The sequence below is a fragment of the Puma concolor genome, chromosome E1 (genome assembly GCF_028749965.1).
Source record: "Puma concolor isolate L17-30 chromosome E1, mPumCon1.1.hap2, whole genome shotgun sequence".
NCBI lineage: Eukaryota > Metazoa > Chordata > Mammalia > Carnivora > Felidae > Puma > Puma concolor.
This window is the reverse complement of record NC_141680.1, coordinates 12,777,030-12,802,023: the sequence shown is the minus strand read 5'-3', so window position 1 is coordinate 12,802,023 and position 24,994 is coordinate 12,777,030. Positions and strand designations below refer to the sequence as shown.

The following is a 24,994-nucleotide window of genomic DNA, read 5'->3' as shown; positions in this document are numbered from 1 at the left end:
ACTTAATAGTTCAGCCAATTTCCTCATCTGCAAAATATGCCTAATACCTTTCTCACACGGTTGCAGGAAGGATTAGAAATGATAGCACTTATCTCTACAATTGCTGGGTTATCTACTTAGAAAGTTGCTAAGTAATGTCAGGGTGAAAAGAACCAACAGACAAAATGGATAAATTAATCTTCCTTGCTACGTCCGGCACTCATGGGTGGCCAAATTAACTATTTTAATTTCCTTCTCTTTTATCCCCTTTTTCATTAATTGAGACACTTCTACATAGTACAATATTCTACCACACAGTAAGGAACATAACAGTTTCCTACAAAGTGGCATTTAAATTTTATTTTCTTAAACAATTTTTTGGAGCATTTACTGTCTAGGAAATATTGTCTGAGAAAAACTTAAGTACCATAGTTTTTAAACTTGTAGACTGAATTTTTAAAATTCTCCACCTTTTCTCAGTACAGAGTCCTTTGAAAGCCTTATTACTGTTGAATCTGCTAAAGTACAAGTTTATACAGGTAAACTGTGTAAATGATATCAAGAGATCCACAAACCCCCTGGAGTCCATCTGGACACAAGTTAGAATACCTACCTTTGCTGGCAAGTCCTTCTTCAATGCAAATATTCACCTCTTAAACCTGAATGAATTAGTACACCTGGATTTGCAGAAGTCTAGATTCCTTAAACTGAGGCAGTCCAGAATTACAAACGAAATGCAAATCACTGTAATTACTACAATGGTGGAGCGACTGATTTGGAGTCAAAATGTTGCCACCATTTACTTTCTGTTCCACAATGGAACTTATCATCCCCTTTGGATCCCAGCTCCCCTACCAATAAAAGAAGGAAATAATCCTCATTCTACACACATCTTGAGACAGTTATGAGCTAAGGAATAGAGATATAACAGTTCCTTGTACACTACAAAGTGATGAGAGAGGTCCATTGGAATTACTTACCCTGGCTGCTAAAACATCCTCTGCTGTTGCATGTTTACCTCATGTGAGTGTTTCTCAACCTGAAAGTATGAAATGAGATGAAGAAGAAAGCCCAGAATTGTCTGATGCCTCATGCCAGAGTTCTTGGAACACCTGGTTGTACGTGATCTGTCCACATGTGGTCTCTCCCTGGTGGCCTAAGCCCCTCAATTCATCTCTCTGTTTCCTGTGTCAGATACAAAGTGGATGTTCGGTAAATATTTCTGAACGAATGATGAACAAACGGACAGCCTGTGTGAAATGAGCCAACTGAGCCCTAACAGCACCTGGGGCTCCCTCCTAGTTTTCAGGAGCTAGAACGTCAGGCCGCAATCACCATCCCAAAGAGTCAGTGGAGAGCAAAAACGATACCACTTTGGTGCAACCTACCAGACTGGGCCCTTGGGAGGTGCATGCGCAGGTATGTGAGAACTACTCTTTGTCACAATTTGTAAATCTCCAGGTTGAGAAGAGAGAAAAACACTCACCCTTTGTGAAGATCTGAAAACGAACAGGAAAAGAGGAACAGTGCTGCTTTCAGATGCTTTTTATGTGTTACAGAATGCTATAAGATCTAATGTCACAATCCTTCATTCCCTTGAAAATGTGGTACAAATTACTACGTATCCCAACTCCTCAAACCAGAAGTACATTTCTATATCTAACATAATCTTTTACCTATTCCGTGATTCCTTCTAACACACGACTTTAATAGAGTGAAACAATATTACACAGATGTCCAAATTATACTTTAAAAAACTAACTTTTAGCTTGCTACCATAATTGGCTATTATATGAAGAAAAATATTAATAACAATTACTAACTTTTTAAGGTTTGCAACGTCCTGGGTTACATACTCCATACCCATGATCTCATTTCATCCTCGTAGCAATCCTATGGGGTAGGTATGATAGCTATTTCCATTTGCTAAATGAGAAAAGCACCTGAAATCACACTGCTAACAAGTGGCAGAATAGAGATTTGAACCAGGTATTCAGATTCTAAAGTTCACATTAACTATTAAGTACATCAAATAAGGTGTAAATAATAATAATATTAATAATCCTTTGGTTGGAGCCTAAAACAGGAAAAATTTTAACACTGTCTAGGAGATGAATAGATCCCTATACTCAGCTGAAATCACCCAAACAAAATACAAAAGCTTTTATGCAAGAATGGAATGTAAACAAGCTAAATGCCTAATAGGAACTCAGTACAATTTCCTTGATTCAGTTTAGCAAATTTTTTTTTTAATTTTTTTTTCAACGTTTATTTATTTTTGGCACAGAGAGAGACAGAGCATGAACGGGGGAGGGGCAGAGAGAGAGAGGGAGACACAGAATCGGAAACAGGCTCCAGGCTCTGAGCCATCAGCCCAGAGCCTGACGCGGGGCTCGAACTCACGGACCGCGAGATCGTGACCTGGCTGAAGTCGGATGCTTAACCGACTGCGCCACCCAGGCGCCCCTTAGCAAATGTTTTAAGCCAATCTGGACTATAATACCATACTCACAGAGAATTGTGAAGCAACAGCGGTTTCCTAATATACCTTGCAGTTGAACAACTAAGTACTACTCACATAAATCTGGAAAAACTTACCTCTCCCTTCAAAACTTCGTGTTCCTAGTACAAACATGACCTTAGCAATAAGTTCAAACTACTGTAAGCAATGTTCCATTAATTCAGCTGCTATCAGCAGACCTCTCCCTCCATAAGCAGATGAGCAGACAAGTCTCAGGTTACCACGAACTTAAGATGAGAGGGAGAGCTCAAGTAGAATCTAAAATCATTTATTCAATTTCCTACCTTGGTGGGTGGCAAGAAGCTTCCAAGCTAAATTTACATGCCATTCAGGCTCAATTTTCATCCTCATGTTTACGGTTTTCCAGAATAGATTAATGGAGAGTTCATTTCTGCATTAAAATCATAACATTACCGACAAAAGAAAGGTCTCATATGTGGATGACTGGGGTTAAAAATAAGAAAACAGACCCAAAATGGAGTCACGTAAGCTAAGCCCCACATCACCAAACCGAGTCTTAATTACAGTCTCAGCCTCTGCCAGAAATGGAATCTTAAACCAATCAGGAATCATCTGGTGAACATTAGTGACGTAATTTGTCTGACAGACCCCTAGCTCCCCTAAAGGAAAGTAACCTTGCCAAAACCAAACCACTTTTTGCTAATATAACTTCCTTGTTCCCACTCCCTTCTGCTTATAAAAGTCTTTTCATTTTGTACAGTTCTTCAGAGCTCCTCTCTGTCTGCTAGATGCAATGCTGCCTGATTCATGAGTCACTGAATAAAACTAATAGGACCTTTACCTTTTTTTTTTTTTTTTTTTTTGAGAGAGAGAGAGAGCACGTGCAAGTAAGCAGGGGGCAGAGGAGCTGAGGGAGAGAGAGAATCTTAAGTAGGTTCCATGCTCAGCGTGGAGCCTGATGCAGGGCTCAATCCCACAACCCTGGGGTTATGACCTGAGCTGAAATCAAGAGTCAGATGATCAACCAACTGAGCCATCCAGGCGTCCCAAGCTAATAAGATCTTTAAATTTTACTTACCTTGAATTTTGTTTTTTAACAGTGGGTAGGACTGAGAAATGATAGTTTTGGCTGGAAACTACCAGCAGGATCCAGATCCACATTTTTCTTTAAATCAATGTATAAGAAATTGTGGGCTAGATTTGGCCATTTGAGGGCATCCTACCTATACTCAACTACATGGAACTCACTTAAAAGTCATCTTCAGAATAATCCCCCTTCTGTGTGTGCTCCACTCCAACATTTTACTGCACTGTAAGTATAAGTAAATTTTTGAAACTGACCTTTCCCTGTTGCCAAAAGGGAACGAGATCATTTTTTTTCTCCCTCTTTTTTCTTAGAACATTTTTTTTAAAAGCTAGTATTTATAAAGTTTTCTTCTGTCCCTTTGATATGTATGCAAATCTTTTTAAAGGCTAAATAAGCTAGCTGCAGAACTCAGGAATAATTTTCCTGAGAGTCCTAGAAGCCTTTTATTTTATTTTATTTTATTTATTTTATTTTAATTTATTTTATTCTATTCTATTCTATTTTAGAGAGTGTGAGCAAGGAAGGGGAGAGGGAGGGAGCATCCTAAACAGACTAGCACAGAGCCCAGCGTGGGGCTCACTTGGGGCTCAATCTCACCATAAGATCATGACCTGAGCCAAATCAAGAATCAGATGTCTAACTGACTGAGCCACTCATGCGCCCCGAAGCCATCTCTTTTAAAGAACTTACCAAATTCAACACCTGAAAAACAAATAATCCAATGAAGAAATGGGCAGAAGACATGAATAGACACTTTTCCAAAGAAGACATCCAGATGGCCAACAGACACATGAAAAGATGCTCAACGTCACTCATCATCAAGGAAATACAAATCAAAACCACATTGAGATGCCACCTCACACCGGTCAGAGTGGCTAAAATTAACAACTCAGGAAACAACAGATGTTGCCAAGGATGTGGAGAAATGGGAACCCTTTTGCACTGTTGGTGGGAATGCAAACTGGTGCAGCCGCTCTGGAAAAGTGTGAAGGTTCCTCAAAAAATTAAAAATAGAACTACCCTAGGACCCAGCAGTAGCACCACTAGGAATTTATCCAAAGGATACAGGAGTGCTGATTCACAGGGGCACTTGTACCCCAACGTTTATAGCAGCACTTTCAACAATAGCCAAATCATGGAAAGAGCCCAAATGTCCATCAACTGATGAATGGATAAAGAAATTGTGGTTTATATACACAATGGAGTACTACGTGGCAATGAGAAAGAATGAAATCTCGTCATTTGCAACAACGGGAATGGAACTGGAGGATATTATGCTAAGTGAAATAAGTCCAAGAAAGATATATGTTTTCGCTCATATCTGGATTTTGAGAAATTCAACAGAAGATCATGGGGAAGAGAAGGGGAAAAAACAGTTTCAAACAGAGACTCTTTTTTTTTTTTTATTTTTTTTTTATTTTTTTTTTATTTTTATTTATTTTTTTTTTTAATTTTTTTTTCAACGTTTATTTATTTTTGGGACAGAGAGAGACAGAGCATGAACGGGCGAGGGGCAGAGAGAGAGGGAGACACAGAATCGGAAACAGGCTCCAGGCTCTGAGCCATCAGCCCAGAGCCCGACGCGGGGCTCGAACTCACGGACCGCGAGATCGTGACCTGGCTGAAGTCGGACGCTTACCCGACTGCGCCACCCAGGTGCCCCAAACAGAGACTCTTAAACACAGAGAACAAACTGAGGGTTGATGGTGGGAGCAGGGGAGAAGGGAAAATGTGTGATGGGCACTGAGTAGGGCACATGTTGGGATGAGCACTGGGTGTTGTATGTAAGCGATGAATCACGGGAATCTACACCTGAAACCAAGAGCACACTATATACACTGTATGTTAGCTAACTTGACAATAAATTATATTTTAAATAAATAAATGTAAATATCTAGGAAGACCGTGCCTCAGCTCCCCATCAGGGTAGGAGTTTAGCCTACACACCTCTATTACCTGCACAAAGAAATCAAAGATGTTTTATTTTACCTTCAGATAAAGGCAATTAATTAGTACAGATGACCACAATTACCAGCTGAATTTAGGATGAACTATGAGAGCAAGCACATCAAATGCCACCGTCAAGTCTTCTTAAAGATTACCATTCTTGAGACTTTATATGTAATGGATTGTAAAAGGTAGAATTTCTTTGTTTTTGTAATCTCATCAGCACACTACTTGTGATGTATCCCAGTCTGGGTTAATGCTCATTCAGTAATAAAACTCGTTTCTTTCATTACATATTTGTGAAGATCATTTCTTAGGTAGGCAGATTTTATTTTCCCCACATAAACGTGTAGAAGTTCTACTCTCTACTGGGCTACCTCACTGCCACTCTCCCAACCTTGATGACCACAATACAAGAAAAAAAAATTCCTCCCTGACAAGAGTTTGTTAGGGATTTAGCCCATTACTGTCATCTGAGTGCCAGATACTCCTATATCATTGCCTCTGTGACACCTCCACTTGGATTATTTCAAAGACACCTTTTCCAAAACTGAACACGCATGTTCTTCCTTCACGGTTTCCTATCAAGCCGGAAAGCACAAGCTTGTGGAAGCACAAGCCGGAAAATGAAGAATTAGCCCTGACACCTCCCTCTCCCTTCTCACCCCAGAGTGAACATATTATCAAGCACTATTGATCGTACCTCTTAAATAGTTCTCAAATCCATCGACTTTTGCCTCCACTGAGGAGCCAAAGTGATCTTTTGATAACACAGACCCACTGATGCTACCTACTCTCATGACTGAAAATTTTCAATGGCTTCCCACCATTCTCAGGATAAGCCTAAATCCTTGGTATGACCTATGAGGCCTGCATGGTCTGACCCCTGCTACCTCTTCAACCTCATCTTCCTGACTCCCTCTCTCTCTGCCCTCCAGCCCCGGCTGGGAGCTTAAACTCCATGACAACTGAGACTATGACTATTTGTTCATGCTATATCCATAGCACAGTGCCCAGCACATAATAAATGCAAAGTAAATGTATGTCCAAAAATAATGTTGATAAAACAACTGCAGCATCCTAAATGGAAGGCAAATAAACATTAAGTAAATTATGCACGGTGAAGGAAAAGAATGTCCTTATATGTTTGTACCATAGGTGGCTAACACAGGGTGTGGACCATAGTGAGGCTATAAAATATTCGTGAAATCATTTTGCAAACCAGAGACAATATGATGAAACAAAACACTGGCACTCAGTTTTTATTTAGCATTATAGGGCAAATTACCGATGGCAATCACATCTCATATTTAGGTGTTTATCCCTCCTCTCATCCCCAACATCCATCCTGTAGGCAACCAGAGGTCTAACCGCATGTTTGGAGAAGGAGGGTGGACTCCAATCAGAACTGGAAAGCAGATATGGTTTGTGGAGCTGACTACAAATAGTCCAAGACTGGGGAGCAATACTGCTCTTAGGGTAAGACCCTTACCCCCCTTGTGTGTTTGACTTGGGCAACATCCTCCACCCTTTGGCCACACAGGTCTTTCAGTAACTACAAGCCACCAGCTGCTCCCATTCTCGAGGCATTGCGACCTGCTGGATTTGGGGTTGTAAGAAACACAGGGTGGAGGGCCACACCACCATGGTGAGGCCCTTCCTTTTCGCTGACTCCAAGAGCCACAGTCCTTCCCCAATCCAGGTTCCCTCTCCCTGCTAGCTCTTCACCCTTCTCTTTGCCCAATGTAATCCAACTCAGTCCTTAAAGGTCTCAGCTAAATATTTCCTCAGCAAAACCTTCCCTGTCTCTCCTCATTCCCTCCCACTGCCAAATGGCCCCATTACGCATTCTCCTAGCACCCTCTACTGTCCTCCAGAGCACATTCTACAACTGCAACTGATATTTAATTTCTAATTCTCTTTCCGTCTCCCCTGTTAGACTTATAAGCAACCCAACAACAGGACTGTGTCTGTTTTGACCATAACCATGCCCCCAACACCTAGGACACTGCTGGTAGAGAGTAGCTATATTCAATAAATATCTGCTCAAAGAAGGAATGAATGAAATACATAGATAAGCACTAGTTTTTGGAGTACATTGAGTTGGCTCTGCCCTTACTAGCTCTGTGCCTTTGTATAAATTTCTTACCATCTATGAGCCCATTTCTTCCTCTATAAATAAAAATAACTGTCCCTACTTTATAGGATTATTGCGAGAATTGAATAATTCAATAAAATGCTTAGCATAAACTCTGGCACATAACACTCAATGAATGTTAACTATTATTATTCTTAAAGCATGGAGAAAGAGAGGAATGCGTATGTTAGGGAAGGTACATTCATTCCATGCTCTTGACTAAAACACAAACACGGTTCCTTTATACAAACATATAGTGGCAAGTCTGAATACAATATTTTAAGTACACTATAGGAACGTATTATCTAAAACAACTCTGAAGAAGAGAGCACAGGCAATAACTTCTTTGACATCAGCCACGGCAACTTCCTTCAAGATAGGTCTTCTGAGGCAAAGGAAACAAAGACAAAAATAACTATTGTAACTACATCAAAATAAAAACCTTCTGCACAGTGAAGGAAACAATCAACACAACTAAAAGACAACCTACTGAATGGGAGAAGATATTTGCAAATGACATATCTGATAAAGGGTCAGTATCCAAATATACAAAGAATTTATAAAACACAACACCCAAAAAACCAATAGCCCAATTAAAGAATGGGCAGAAGACATGAGCAAACATTTCTCCGAAGACATCCAGAAGGCCAACAGAGTCATGAAAAGATATTCAACATCACTCATCATCAGGGAAATGCAAATCAGAACTACAATGAGATGTTACCTCACACCTGTCAGAATGGCTAAGACCAAAACACAAGAAACAACAAGTGTTGGTGAGGATATGAAGAAAAAGAAAACCCTCTTGCACTGTTGGTGGGAATGCAAACTGGTGCAATGCAGCCACTGTGGAAAACAGCATGGAGGTTCCTCAAAAAATTAAAAACAGAACTACCCTATGATCCAGTAATCACATTACTGGCCATTTACTCAAAGACTATGAAAACACGAATTCAAAAGGATATAAGCACCCCTATGTTTATTGCAACATTATTTACAATAGCCAAATTATGGAAGCAGCCCAAGTGTCCATCAAGAGATGAATGGATAAAGATGTGGTATATATATATACAATGGGGTGTTATCCAGGCATAAAAAAGAATGGACTCGTGCCATTTGCAACAACATGGATGGAGCTAGAGTATAATGCTAAACAAAATAAGTCAGAAAAAGACACCATGTTTTCGTTTGTTTCAAACAAAACAAACATACAAAGGAGAAAAAGAGAAACAAACGAATGCAGCGCCTGGGTGGCTCAGTCAGTTAAGCGTCTGACTCTTGGTTTTAGCTCAGGTCACGGTCTCACGGTTTGTGAGTTCAAGCCCAAAGTCCAGCTCTGTGTGGACAGCGCAAAGCCTGCTTGGGATTCTCCCTCTCTGCCACTCCCCAATCATGGTTGCTCTCTCCTTCTCTCAAAATAAATAAACAAACTGAGAGAGAGAGAGAGAGAGAGAGAGAGAGAGAGAGAGAGAGAACACAAAACACAGACTCTATAGAGAACAAACAGATGGGTTACCAGAGGGGAGGTGTATGCGGGAGAGGTGTGAAATAGGTGAAGGGAACTAAGAGTACATTTACCTTATGAGCCCCGAGTAATATACAGAATTGTTGAGTCACTGTATCATACACCTGAAGTCAATATAACACTGTATGTTAACTATACTGGAATTAAGACTTTTAAAAATCTAGAAAACAATTTTAAATAAAAAAGAAAAGAAAGGGGGATGGGCTAAATGGGTAAGGGGCATTAAAGAATCTGCTCCTGAAATCATTATTGCACTATATGCTAACTAACTTAGATGTAAATTAAAAAATATTTAAAAAAGAAAAAAAAAGAGCGTAAATAGATCTGTTTATAAAGCCAGGAATCTTTTTGGATGTGAAGTGATCACGCATCTATATGCCTTGCACACTCCTGTGTACAGTGTCGGCCTCTTTCAAAGCAAAGCACATCAGCAACCCATTACTGCAAGGCAGTAGGTTCCAGACCTGGGCTTCAAAGTCCAAAGGACCACAGTCCAGCTGTGCTGACGTTGGCCCAGAACATGCAGATAAAACACCAGGCTTTTGCCTTTGAGATAAGTGCCCTTCTCTCCCAGTAGGAAACTCCATGCCTTCATGAGAAAATGTCCCTTCGTTCTTATATTGTCTGGCATCCGAGTAACCCTAAGAGACCCCCCCCCCCTTAAACATTATTTCTGTTCTCTCTTAGAGTCTCCAAATTTAAACATATCACTTGACTTCTCTGAGCCTCAATTTCTTCATCTGTAAAAATGGAACTAAAATAGTACTTCCCTCTTAGGTAAAAGGCTCAGTATGTGCCATAAAATAAACATATGGTAACTACTGTTTTAGTGTTTCTACCAGGTTCCTAATCAATCTACAATCCAGAAAAAAATCACAACAAAGATCCTTTTCAATGCTATAAATGTGGTTTTTTTCCAAAGTCCTGCGTTTGCTACAATAAAAGAAACCCCCTCACCCAGGAATAAAAGGAATGATTCCAATGAAGCTTCAAATGTTGCAAAGGAAAACAATGGAACAAATCAGGTGGTCTTCTGTCTACTGAAAAAGATTAATTCAGCAAAATGTAATTTATGCATATCCATTTTTATAATGCCTCCTTTTAAAGGAACCCCTATTGGGACTACATAAACTCTCATCAACTGTTAATCTGGAAGCCTCATCATATCGTTTTGGGGGACGGCAGAATGCCATCCCAGAAAAATCCCCGCAAGAAGGAGCACTCAGTCTTACTGATCACCCCCGACCAAGGCCCAGTCATGACCCTGCTTCTTCCTCCCATCTCCACTCCTTCCCATCATAAGCCTCAGGAGAAATAAAAAGCTACCCTGGGAAAAAGTTGGGGGACCTCTGTATGTTCATAAAACTATATTATGACAAGGCTCCAGACTACCTTTTGAATATAACTTCTTTAACAAGGACCTCTTCAAAGGCAACCCCCGGACCAGAATGACTAGATTTAACACAGAGGCCTAGTTGTAAAACCCTGCCTCCTCCACCTATTTGTTGCATAACTTCACTGAAAGCACATGAAGAGACCACCCACTTTCCTCTTTTGCCGTGAGGAGTGAGAGAGGTATCTACAGCAGAAAACATTTACGTGGGTGTTCAAAAAGCTAGTTCCCCTCCCTATCCTGCTGAAGAATTCGATCATTTTACTAATTTTATCTCTGGATCGCCAAGCTGAGGATCCCTTTTTCCACCTGCCACTTCTTTAGAAACTGACTTCCTCTTGGCTCTCCTCACCACCAACCCTGCCCCCACCCCCACCTCCATACCGGTCGGAGGACGTGAAAAGCACTTCCCGGTAATTCCACTGCAAGAATCAATTATTAGCTCACTAAACACAGGTATATATGAAGCTCAGAAGTTACACCAAAAGTAACTTCTCAACTGTCAAATCACTATACCAAAGGGAACTTAAAAGAGAATTCTACAGGTACCATTTATTGGGTAACTACTATGTGCCAGACACTGGCGGGGGGGGGGGGGGGGGCATTCTACAGGCAATCTCATTTACATTTCACAACAACCTCACGAATATGGGCGTATTATTCCCAAAATTACAGCTGAGTACACAGGCGCCAAGAGTTTAAGACATCTGCCCTAAGGTGCACAGTCAGGATGCGTCAGGACAAGGATTGGACGAGTAAGAGAAGTAAGAGAGTCCCCTGCCGTGCGAAAAACGGGATCTCCCCGGCTAACCCTGGGTCTCTAACACCAGGCTACAGCGCCACCAGCCTCCAGGGCTTGAGCCCTACCGCGCGGCGCCACGTCCGTGGGTGCGGAATCCGGGAAAGGGACAGGCCCGAGCCGCGTGGGCACACGCCTAGCGCTCGGCGGAGCCCGGGCGGGTCCGCGGCCTCACCACAGCCCTTTCCGGCCGCACACACCGCCGCTGGGACCTCCGCGAAGGCGCCGGCGGCCCAGAGAGAAAGTGCCAGAGGCGGAACTCCAGTATAAGTGCCAGTATAAGCTGAGCCTTCCTTCAGAATGAGGGGCGGCGGGCAACCAGAGGCCCCTCGGGGTCCGCGGCCTCCACGCCCGCTTCCCTCCCCCTCGCCCGGGGCCCAGAGAGCACTCGACTCAGGATAGGCCCGCGCGCCTCAGCTCCGGGCGCGCCCCTCCGCCCCTCGCCACCAGGGTCGCTTCCTCCCTAGCCCCTACCTGGTCGCCTCAGTGACCATGGTCAATCAAGTTCATCCTCCCGCCTCGGAAGCGACGCGAGACCTCCCTCGCCCAGCCCATGCGGCTCTGTCCAATCCCGGCCTTCAGGCTGCGCATGCGCGCCGGGCTGCCTCCCTCAAGGTGCAGGCAGGATCCGCCCGACTCTGAGGTCAGAGAGGCGAAGCGTACGTAATTGCCTTCCTTCCATCTTCTGGAGGGAAATTCGGAAGGTCGTGGTTTGTGTTTCGAGCGCTCTCTCGGTTAGCGTGTTGGGGTCGGGGGTGGAGGGCGTGGTCGGGACAGTGGAGAATATCTGCTACAGTTATCAAGACTTATTATAAACTATAAAGACATAACTAAAACAGCAAAGATAAATGAAAAGATCACTGGAAAAGGAGAGGCTAGAAACAAACCCACAGATTTGTAGTCGCGTTTTTTTCCCCCACAAAGGAGCCACCGTAATGCAATAGGAAAGTTACTTTAGGTAAATAGTGCTAGATCACTTGAATGACAGCAGGGGAGTGGGGGGCGGGTAATGAGCCTTGACCTCTACCTCGGACCAAAAAAATAATTCAAGACTACACCTAACTGTGAAAGGTACAACTCTAGAAAACAACAGCTTGATACTGTGACCGTGGGACGGGGAGATCCTTTTTAGCAGGACACAGAAAAGTACCAACCCGAAAGGGAAAGGCTGATAAGCTGCGTCCTTAAATGTAAGACATGGAAACTTAAGACAAAAGAGAGTACAGTGCAAGCAATAGAGTCGAGAAGATATTTGCAATACATATATCTGAAAATGATTTTTATTCACAAGATATAAGTAGTTCTTGCAAGTAGATTTTTTAAAAGATCTGAATTTGTTTGAAGTGGAACTGTGGAAAAGAGGATGTTGAGAGAGAAGCTGAGAATTCTCATAGCTCAAAACTCAAGAGATGGCAACAGTGTATAAGTTGAGAAGTCTCCCTTCCTGTTCTCCAGGTACCCAGTTCTCTTCCCACTAGGTAACAATGCCACGAGATGTGTTTGTCTTTCCATAGCTCTCATGCATAATCAAGCAATTACGTATACGTTCAGCATTCTCCCCACTGTCCCTTGTACAAACAGCATACTGTAGATACTGCTCTGTACATTGCTTTTATTCATTTTCATCAACTAATAATTTCATGGGGAGCCTCACAAGTACTCAGACAATCTAGAAACAGGAAATTATGTTTTTAACTAAATGTTAGCTAATCTTTTCAAATAATATGTATAATATGCTTTCCTTAGATATTTTCACAGGAATTTGTAGACCCGCCTGTCCCCTGCCCACTCTTCTGGAAACTCTAGACTCCTACTTGCTAGTTCAGAAAGTGCAAATGTCCCAGTAATAAACCCAATATGATCCTGAGCCCTTACTGCAAGACTGAGCCAGTTTTCTAGGGTTAATTTTCCAAGCCATCATCCATCCCTTCATACACTTCAGTCCTGCTTGGAGTCATTCTGGAAGCAAGAAAATAAATTCCAATGTTTTTATAGCCAATTTGAGTTGGATCTTCTGTCAAATGCAAGTGAAGAACTCTAACTTCCCAGCCAGGATGTTATACAAATAGACCCCAGGCTAGCACAGCACCATGGCTTTCAATGAAAATGGGACAGGGACTTTCTAGGAAGACAGAATAGACACACTATTCCTCTTGATAAGAGCCACTAAAAACACTGGACAATATATATTTAAAAAGCATAAACAGTGTCTGAAAAGTGGAGAGAAGGCAGACTGGCTAGGGACCTTGGGACCTGAGGAACAACACGGTGGTGAGTCCCTGGGGTTTGTTTTTGGTTTTGCCTCATTACCCCAGACTGGTACCAGAGGGGCAGGCAACCTAGAAATGCCCACGTGCAAAGACAAAGCCCCCAAGGAAAGACTGCTGCTCTCTCTAACTAGAAATACCAGGAAAGGGGCAGCTTTGGAAGACAGAAAATTTCAACAATGGCTCTACTCCAGCCAAAACCTCTGAAAAATACTTTAGCCTCACACCCACTCCTGCCAGAAAAAACTTAAGTGGAAAGCTTAGGCTTCTTCTCAAGGTAAGCAATAAAGGGACACCACTACTGCTTTCCTCCCTCTGCTGATGTGATGTCAGAGAAGGCCAAGTGGAGAGCTGGACTTTCATTTCCATCGAGCAGAAGGCTCTCACCCAATGTGGTGTTATGGTTCCATGTGGGGAACCTGAACGTCCACCCCCTCTTGATGGTGAGGAGGTACCCCCTCCTTCCTTTCTGGGGTGGTCTTAGAGGGAACTAGATGAAGAGTCAGGACCTGTACCACTGCTCAGCAAGTGGCCTCAACAAGGCCAACTCCCATGCCACATGTCATGAAGGAGCTCCACAATTCCATCAACCAACAGAATTTAATCAACATGTGTAGACCATCGCCCCATAACAACAGAAAACACATTCTTTTTAAGCATTCACAGAACATAGGCCAAGATAGACTGTATTCTGGGCCATAAAAAGAAAACACCTCAACAAATTTAAAAGAATTGAAATATAGAGTAAAGAAAATAAATTAAATAAATTGAAATGACCGAAAATGAGAATACAATATACGAAAACCTGTGGGACGCAGCCAAGGTGGTGCTGAGAGGGATAACACTGTGCTTACATTAGAAAAGGGAACAGTGTCAGAGCAAACAAGCTAAAAATAAATTAGAAAAAAAAAAGCAAAATAACCCCAAAGCAAGCAGGAGAAAATAACAAAGATAGCAGAAACCAATAATATTTCATTTTCTTTTTAAACCATGCTTATTTACTTATTTTGAGAGAGAGGGAAAGTGTGAGCAGGGGAGGGGCAGAGGGAGAGGGAGAGAGAATCCCAAGCAGGATCCATGCTCAGTATGGAGACCGATGTAGGGCTCAGTCTCACAACTGTGAGATCATGACCTGAGCTGAGAACAAGAATCAGATGCTTAACTGACTGAGTCACCCTGGTGCTCCAGGAATCAATGAAATTTTATTTTATTTTATTTTATTTTATTTTATTTTATTTTTAATTTTAATTTTTTTAACACTTATTTATTTTTGAGAGACAGAGACAGAGCATGAGCAGGGGAGGGGCAGAGAGAGAGGGAGACACAGAATCCGAAGCAGGCTCCAAGCTGTCAGTACAGAGCCTGATGCAGGGCTCGAACTCACAAACTGCGAGTTCATGACCTGAGCCAAAGTCGGACGCTTAACCGACTGAGCCACCCAGGCGCCCCAGAATCAGTGAAATTTTAAAGCAGTGGAGAAAATTAATGAAACAAAAAGCTAGTTCTTTCAAAAGATAAATAAAATTGATAAACTTCTAGCAAGACTGAGAAAAAGGAGGGAAGACACAAATTACTAATATCAGTAATGAAGCGGGGTATCACTACAGACCCACAGACATCAGAAGGATAATAAGGGAGTAGTAAAGCAACTTATACATATACATTTGACAACTTAGATGAAATGGACCAATTTCTTGAAAAGTACAAACTACCATAACTCACCCAATATGAAATAGAAACGTTGAATAGCCTGTTAACTATTAAAGACATAATTAAAAGCCTGCCAAAGATGAAATGTCCAGGCCCTGATAGTTTAATTGGAGAGCTATACCAACCATTTAGGGGCGCCTGGGTGGCGCAGTCGGTTAAGCGTCCGACTTCAGCCAGGTCACGATCTCGCGGTCCGGGAGTTCGAGCCCCGCGTCGGGCTCTGGGCTGATGGCTCGGAGCCTGGAGCCTGTTTCCGATTCTGTGTCTCCCTCTCTCTCTGCCCCTCCCCCGTTCATGCTCTGTCTCTCTCTGTCCAAAAATAAATAAATGTTGAAAAAAAAATTAAAAAAAAAAAAAAAAAAAAAGAAGTAATACCAGTCTACAAATCTCTTCCAGAGAATAGAGGAGGAGGGAACACTTCCTAACTCATTCTGTGAAGTCAGTCTGTATTAACCTGATACCAAAACCAGACAGAAACAGTACCAAAAGAGAAAAACAACAACAACAACAACAACAAAAAACAGAAAAAAAAAGAAACCTATAGACCAGCATCCCTCATAAATATAGAGGGAACACTTCTCAGCAAAACACTAGCAATTCAGCAATATGTAAAAAGAATTACATTTATGTTATATAATATCCATTTATGGATATTATATCCATATATATTATCCAAATATATCCAAATATATTATATCCATATATAATATCCAAATATCCAAATATATCCATATATAATATCCATATACATAACATAACATATAACATAAATCCTGCATCATAATCAAGTGAAGTTTATCCCAGGGATGCAAGGCTATTTCAATATTTGAAAATCAATGCAATCCATAAGAGGTTAATGAAGAAAATAAAATATTATCATTTCAATTGGCGCAGAAAAATATTTTAACAAAATCAAATACCCATTAATGATAAAAAAAAAAATTCAACAAACTAGGAATAAAAGGAAACTCTAAATCAGATTAACAGCATCTATGAAAAACCCACAGCTGCCCTTATACCTAATAAAGACCAAAGCTTTCCCTCTAAAATTGGGCAAGACAAGGACATTCAACTTCAGTGATGCTATTTAATCTAGTACTAGATGTTCTAGCCAGTGCAATAAGGTAAGGCAAGGAAATAAAGGACATACAGAAGAAATTAAAGTGGATTTCTCATACACTGCTGATGGGAATGTAAAATGGTACAGCCACTCCTGAAAACAGTTTGATAGTTTCTCAAAACAAAACAAAAAACTGAACATAAAACCTAGTAATTACATTGATCCCAGAGAAATAGAAACTTACGGAAAGATGAAAACCTGAATGCAATTGTTCATAGATGCTTTATTTGTGATAGACAAAAACTGGAACCAACCAAAATGCCCTCATGGTTAAACACACTATGGTATATCCACACCATGGAATAATACATAACAAGGGAAAAGAATGACCTGTTGATTCATGCAATAATTTGACTGACTCTCGGGAGTATAATGCTGAGTGAAAAAAGCCAACCTCAAGAGGTCACCTACTCATGATTCCATTTATATAACATTAATTCTTGGAATGACAGATTAGTGGTTGCCAGGGTTAGTTAAGAATGGGAGAAAGCTAGGAGGGGGAGGCGCCTGGGTGGCTCAGTTGGTTAAGCACCCGACTTCAGCTCAGGTCATGCTCTCATAGTCCATGAGTTCGAGTCCTGCATCAGGCTCTGTGCTGACAGCTTAGACCCTGGAGCCTGCTTTGGGTTCTGTGTCTCCCTCTCTCTCTCTGCCCCTCCCCTGCTCATTCTCTTGTCTCTCTCTCTCTCTCAAAAATAATAAAAAAACATTTTAAAAATCTTTAAAAAAAAAAAAGAATGGGAGAAAGGGGAATGATTTTGACTACAAAGTGCTAGTAGGAGATCCCTGTGGTGATAGAATAATTCTGTATCTTGAATGCACCGGTGGTTACATGAATCTACTCCTATGACACAGAACTGCACACACGCACACAAACACACATGCACTGTCAGGTTCCTGGTTTTGATGTTGTACTATAATCATGCTCTACACTGCATGATTTGGCTCAGGTCATGATCTCATGGTTTGTGGGTTCGAGCCCCATGTCAGGCTCTGGACTGACCGCTTAGACCCTGGAGCCTGGTTCAGATTCTGTGTCTCCGTCTTTCTCTGCCCCTCCTCCGCTCGTGCTCTGTTTCTCTCACTCTTTGTCTCAAAAATAAACATTTAAAAAATAAAAAAATAAAGTTTAAAATTTAAACACACACACACACACACACACACACACGACAAATGTTGAATTTCTTAACATCTCAGCAGTTTCATCTTAAAATGAAGACAATAAAGTATGAAACCAAAGGCAATAACACCTGTAAAGTGCCACATAAGTCAGTGCTCAGTAAATTGTGGCTGTTGTTTTTATTGCTGTCAGTGGTGGAATTGTTGCAAGAATACAAGGATACATACCCATATCTTCCTCTGATGAGAGCAGAAAAAGAAAAAAAAAATGTTTCAATGGTAATCACACAGATTTTGTATAGCTCTAAGGAGAAATTTTCTATTAGTGACATGAACTCTAACATGACCCCTTCCCCCCCACCCCATGGATTTTTTTAAATATAATCGGTTCCTTTGGGGCACCTCAGGGCACCCTTCAGATCCTCTGTCCCCCTCTCTCTCTGCCCCTTCCCAACTTGCTCTCTCAAAACACACACACACACACACACACACACACACACACACACACATGTATATGTGTATATATATAATGTTTCCTTCTGATTTGTGCTTTGTATGATGCTACTTGAAGGCTGGGGGAGATACAAAGGACCCTTCCATAACTCCTCCACCGAATTGAGCTGCAAGGAAAGACCACCACCTTCCCAAAGCACTTGGGATTGAATTGGTAGTTTGCAGTTATCATATGACCTCTCCCCCTTGGAGATGAACTTGTGTGTGTAAATGTTATGCCAAAGATACTAAATGGTCAGAAGGACAACTGGGAAGTGGTAGCAGAAGAAAGGCAATGCACTTTTTAACGTTGCCCGTCTAAGAACAGAAAGCAGAAAGCTGGAACACGTACAACATGTTCTATTGTTTGTGGTTCCTGGGAAATGTTCCTCTTCCTGGCAGGAAGGGGAGTTTTATTGCTACTCACTGAAACTTATGAGAAAAGCAAGGGCTGGTGGCTGCTGAAGAGAGATTGTGACCGTCGGAAATAAGAAAGCCTATATTTCTTCCCTGGGAGGAAGGATCCATAAGAAACATTATTTTTTTAATGTTTATTTATTTTTGAGACAGAGAGAGACAGAGCATGAGCAGGGGAGGAGCAGAGAGAGGGGGAGACACAGAGTCTGAAGCAGGCTCCAGGCTCTGAGCTGTTAGCACAGAGCCCGACGTGGGGCTCGAACTCATAGACCGCGAGATCATGACCTGAGCCGAAGTCAGACACTTAACTGACTGAGCCACCCAGGTGCCCTGGATATAAAACTTTTTAAGTAAAAATTCCCGTAGAATCCTATAGCCTATTCCAACTAATAATATCGACACTGTGTTTCTTCAAAATTTTAATCAGATATAACATTCAAGAGGAACATTCATGAAAGGCTGAGTGTCAGATGGAAAAACATTTTCATACAATTGATTTTTCCACAGGAAGCTGGTGGCATTTGGGGCTAAAACTGCACTGTCCAATACAGTGACCACTAACTACACATGGCTATTTAAATGTAAATCAATTAAAATAAAATGAAAAATTCAGTTCCTCGGTCACACCAGCTACATTTCAAGTGTTCATAGATACAGAACTTTTCTACCCTCTCAGAGAGTTCTATGGAACAGCACTAGATGAGTCATGGCAAGGGCACATTAACTTTGAAAAACATTCCTTCCACACCATTATTTCCACCAAATACCTCTACTCCTGTCAAAGACATCTGTGTGTCAGACAATGTGCTAACGTCAAATGGAAAAAACAACCTTCAGACACCGGAGTTTGAACCTGGGGAGTCTTACTCCAGGGCACATCCCTGGAAATAGTTATGCCACTTAGCTTTTCCGGTGAGAGAGCACAGCTCTCCAGCGGTCTTCTCTTCTAGTCCAGGGACTGAGTTCTCTGATTCTGGGCCCTGGACGCTAAAGCACCTCCCTGCAACACACACACACACACACACACACACACACACACACACACACACACACACACACACCCTGCCTCAAAACCAATTCCATTTTAGTTCACCAGAACCGTTTGGGTTTCGTGTGAATCAAAACATATCTATTCAATGGTTGCAACGTGTCAATCCTGATTGGATGAGAGGTAGGTAGTCTCACTTGCCTTTCTCCTCTGTACTCAACCCCAGGGCTTCCACTTTCTGAACTTCCCGGTGTGTTCAAAAAATTAAAAAACAAAAAATTCCCCAAATGGGATCACAACAGTTATGGAATATTTTTTCAGTCTCCCTTTAACTAGTCAATGATTTTAGTAAAATGTGATGCACGTGTGTGGTTTACAATTCCAGAATTCATGGGGAAATCTGACTGCTGCCCTAGAGGTGGTGTGGGGACAGGAGGGTAGATAGTATGAGGAGCGACATCTTTCTCCCGTCAGCGTCTCTCTGTGACTCTGTGGGCTCACAGAGCCATAGAGCCAGAAGTCTTAAAACTGAGGACCTTGTTGAATACCAGGCAGGGGACAAACGCTTTGCCCTGCGGCCGGGGGTTACCAGCCTCGTCCATCAGGAAAGCAGCGCCCGAAGAAGGGTGTGTTCCGAACTCTTCCAGCAGGTGGCGCCCGCGAGCGGCGCGCTGGCGCGGGAGGAGACATCTTGGCGCGGGCTGCCCTTCCAAGCTTCCATTTTCTCCCGGGAGACGGGAGGCGGCTGTGCTGCTGATGTTCTCGAGAGGAGTGACCTGTCTGTGCAGTTCTTACCTTCTTGCCAGCTACCCTACCCTTTAAGCTCCTCTTTTTTAGAATTGTGTGTAAATAACTCTGGTCAGGAGGGTGGATATCTTCGGTTCTTTGTCTTCCCTTAAAGACACAGTTTCACAAAGCAATTCCACCTGCCCTAGAAAGAGGCATTGGTCAGTTGGCCCTTCCCCTGTTGCCCTAGCACAGAGATGCAGATAAAACAGAGGCCATGGATTTCTGGGTGTGTTTGTATATTTGAGGTGGTCACATCCCTCTTTGAGGCGGACAAATAAGCTTTGATCTCAAGGTTCCTCCCAGGAAGGAAACGGAATCGTCTTGGGGGCTCAAAACTGCAGCATCAGCCATTTTGCAGCTTTGAGCCTTTCCTCCGTGGAGAAGGTATTTCTGGCTTTTGAAAACACGTGTGATTCTCCAAATTTCTGTTTAAGGATCTATGAAAAGCTATCTGCACCCTTACCGCCCGCGTGCAGCCCCATCAGCCGTGGCGCCACACGGTCTGCGACATTTCTGGGTTGAACCGTAGGATCTGTAAGGTGAAATGGGAGGGTACAGCCCCCACCATTACCTACCCAGGAGCGGGTGGTAGATCACACAATGAGAGCCCAGCAGCCTGTGGGTTCAGCTGCTTCGAGCCCAGGCCTGAAGTCCTGAAGTATATTGTAAGTGCTCGGAAGAGTACCGACCAGGCATCCGCCTGGATCAAGCTACCTTTGTGGAGAAAAGCACCTCGTTTTCTTACTTCCTCTTTCCTTTGCATCCGTTCAACAAATGCTTATGGACTGCTCACTCCGTGTAGGGTACTGCTGGGTACAAGGATACAGCAGACACAGCTCTAGCACACAAGAAACTCACCATCCGAGGGAGGGAGAAGACATGAACACACTTAGCTGTAACAGGAGAAAATGGCATGCAGTATAGAAGAGTTTCAATCACACTGCTGTGGAAATTTGGAAGGAGATGAATGGCGATGGGCATCCAGGAAGGCTTCGTGGAAAAGTTGATATTTGCGTGTCTTCGGATATGTCCGTTGCGCTCTTACGACATTAGCAAGGGCACAGAGGATGATTAGTCGTCTGATTTGGCTACTGTGCAGGCAGGTGAAAATGAGAATTTGGAGAGCAGACAGGATCAGATTGGACTCTGTCCAGCCACGACTGGCTTTGTAGCAGGGAACTGAGCAGTTCTGCATACCGCATCAGGAAGATCTCCACAACCTCTCTCTGAAACATGACTGAAGAGGGTTGAGAGAGGAGGCGGATAGCCCAGTTAGAACACACGAGTAACACCGTTCACAGGTGCATCCCCAGCCCCGAACTTATTGCAAGTTTGCTGAAAACACATTACAGATTTATGGAAAGTTAATCCATTAAAAAAAAGGGGGGGGGCGCCTGGGTGGCTCAGTCGGTGGAGCATCCGACTTCAGCTCAGGTCATGATCTCCTACTCCGTGAGTGCGAGCCCCGCGTCGGGCTCTGTGCTGACAGCTCAGAGCCTGGAGCCTGCTTCGGATTTTGTGTCTCCCCCTCTCTCTGCCCCTCCCCTGCTCATGCTCTGTCTCTCTCTGTCTCAAAAATAAATAAAAACACTTTTTAAAAATGTTTTAAAATAAATAAAGTTAATCCATCATTTAATAAATATTTTGTGCATACCTCCCATGTTCCAGGTGGTTTAGTAATAATGAAGGGAACAGATTTCAAAATTAAGGCCCTGAGCGCAGATAGAAATGGAACAGAGAGTGGCTGGAATGCAGAGACAAGGTACGTGTAAGACTCAGTGTGACTTGGCAAAGTGCTGGATGGAAGGGGAGGGAACAGGAGAGTCAAAAGAGGCAAACGTGACTTAGGCATGACCCAGGGGGATGTAGGCACAAGAGGAGAAGCAGGCTTGGCTGGGGCACGGGGAATAAAATGAGCTCCATTTTAGATGGTGTTGGGTTTGAGGTTCTGGCAAGGGAGCCCACTAGAGCAGCCCGGCACGCACTGAATCTGTCGGTTTGTCAGGCCTGAGACAGAGCAGAGACCGTGGGAGTTCCTAGGGTCACCCTCCGGAAAGGGAGCGGGCCTGGGCCCCAGGTCTACGTTGCAACGTAAGAAGAGAATAGGGCCATGGTAGATTGAATTATTGTTCACTCATATGTGGAACCCCACCTGAAGACGGATTAAACATCTCTGCTCTGTAGAACTCAGCAGTGGCCCTAATATTTGCATCAACCATGAAATGTGGGCCGAGGGACATGTATCACTCCTAAGCAGAAACTGTAGAAATCAGTGTGCGGTTTATCATGCCCCTTTTCTTCCTGCCTTAATATGAGCAGTGTCCCACATAGAGGCATCTCCAATAGTGTGGGTCCTGGCGTGAGGAGAGTGAGGGGTGGGGACCTCAGCAGACTGTAGCATAAGCCTTGAGGGTGGCTCTCCCTCTCTCAGTGCAAGTGCTTGGCTTAAGGTTTGATTGCCAAGGCGTCTATTACAAAGAGGCATCCACTTCAAAGGCCAATAAACACACTGCCAGCCACAGGACGACATAAAAAGCCAGGCCACTTCCCTCCCACTGGGGGCCCTTTGATTTAGAAATCTTGATTGATTTCATAACTATTTGGGCCACTTGTCTTTTCTCTTCCCCATACTTCTTTTTTTTTTTTAATGTTTTTACTTATTTTTGAGAGAGAGAGAGAGAGAGAGAGAGAGAGAGCAAGGGAGGGGGAGAGAGAGGGGCAGATAGAGGATCTGAAGCAGGCTCTGTGCAGACAGCAGAGAGCCCGTTGCAGGGCTCAAACTCACAAACCGTGAGCTGAGCTGAAATCCGGACCCTTAACCCACTGAGCCACTCAGGGCCCCTCCTCCCCACACTATAAATTCTCTCTCCTATGTCTTCAACTCGCCAATAAGGAGTGAACCTGTGAAACTCTAACCCCGCCCCCTCGGCCCCAATAAAAGTAGAACTCAAGGCCCATGCCCCCTCTTTCTGTCTCTTCCCTCAACCTCACTGTGTGACTCCAGATGTGCTGTATAATTTCCAGGTCTTGTAAGGAATAAGCCTCTGTTTTTTCAAGGTTTCCTGATGGCTTTTGCTGGAGGGCACCTTGCAATCATAATAAGAATCACAAAACTGGCCATTGATAGGGTGAGACCTGCAGAAGACACAGACTCACCATGGGCGTGCACGTGACCAGGAAGCAAACTTTCCACTGAGACACGGGTCGTTTCTTACACAGCATAACCCGGCTCGTCCTGCCTGATACCCCGGATCTGGTGAACTAAGGGAAAAGAGGAAAAGAAGATGTAGAAGGGGACTCTCCGAGAAAGAGGATGAGAAGGGGCACACATATGATACAGAAACTAAAGTGTGTTCTTAATCCTGTCCGGTTTTCATCTGAGGATCAATGTCATTGTTTCCGATAAACTCCTACGTAGGGCGATTGAGCAATACCTCTCAGCACTTCAATTTTCATATTCCCTCCTTCCCAGAAATTCCAAGCTTCTAAAGGTAGCTTTGCACATACGCAAAATGACATGTGTACAAGGCTATTCAGTGCCTCTTTATTTGTGACAGCAGAAGGTTGCGATGTAGGCAGGCCAGGTCTGAGGACTCAGAGGGGGCCCCACAGGACCAGCCTGGAGGTAGATTCGCACAGGATAGAAGTCAAATGCGACCCAGGAGGAAGTGAAAGCAAAGTTTATTGAATAGCATCGAGCGACAGGTTATAGCAGACTGAGTGGGAGACTCGCAAACGAGAGAAGAGTGAGTCTCATCATCACTACGAGTGAGGGGTTTACATGGGAAAGGGGTCCAGGGTGTGTGTTCCTTCAGGAATCCAGGGTAGCGTCCAATCAAAGGTGAGTGATGGGTGAATAACAGGTGTTATTTCACGCATCATTGAAGGTAGGGGGCATTGCTGCCAGTGTGGCCGAGGTTTGTTCAAAGTCAATGTACTGGAACATGTTTGGGATCTGGTTCTTCTCAGATGTTGTCAGGTGTTTGGAGGCCTAGGACAAAACTCAGAGAATGATTAACTTTCTTGCTTCCTCCTTGGAGTGGGAACATAGCTTCCTGGGTTTATTCAATCACCAGACAGAATATAGAACATGAGTAAATGGGGCCTAGGAGAAAAACAGCAGAGACGAAGCCCTTCCAAGACAGAGAGTCCTTTCCGTTTCCCAAGCTCGGCTGGACCAACCCAAGCACTCATCAGTGGAAGGTTGCTTAGATACAGTGGGGCACAGATCTCAGGAAACTCAAGAAGAAAATCTATGTTCTAATATGCAAAGTCACTATATATCTTAGTGACTTCTATATAAAGTTAAAAAAGCAAAATGAAACTGCCTAATTTTGCTGCCTAATTTTACTGCCAAACAAATATGCCACCTCCCAAATTCTAACTGGTTTACAACAACGGCAACATTTTCTTGCTCGCGGATCTGGGGGTCAGACGGCTTCAGCCCGTCAGTCAGGTTCCGGTAAACTCCACGTGTCTTTCCTTCTGGGCCCAGTCTGAAAAATACAAGCTCTTGTCACGGCAGATGGCAGGCGTGCAAGTGTCCTGGAGGTAACTTGCCACAGCTCCTAAAGCCTCAGCTTAGAAACGGCGCACTTTCACTTCTGCCCAACTTCTAGTAACTAAAGGAACGTCAAGTTCAAAGTCAGCAGGAGAGAAGTAAATTCTACCACGATGGGGGGCCGGGGGAGAAGAGTGAGCATTCTGAGCAAAAGCCCAATCAAAGCACAGATGCACATGAGA

General features: G+C 43.2%; 1 protein-coding gene across 5 annotated transcripts in view; it reads right to left on the bottom strand.

Moving 5' to 3' along the window:
- Window positions 1-11,942, bottom strand: part of DHRS7B (dehydrogenase/reductase 7B) — a 67,872-nt gene extending 55,930 nt beyond the window's left edge. For 2 of the 5 annotated variants that reach the window (XM_086686238.1, XM_086686242.1), the window contains exon 1: window positions 960-1,641. Coding sequence is in view for 1 of the 5 variants with exons in the window: in XM_086686237.1 (XP_086542363.1) it covers window positions 11,824-11,843 (20 nt within the window). In the remaining 4 variants the exon portion in view is untranslated. Of the gene's footprint in view, window positions 1-959; window positions 1,642-11,823 lie in introns of those variants that run through there. The other 3 variants (XM_086686240.1, XM_086686237.1, XM_086686241.1) reach the window with 3 other exon arrangements.
- Window positions 11,943-24,994: the final 13,052 nt, after the last annotated feature.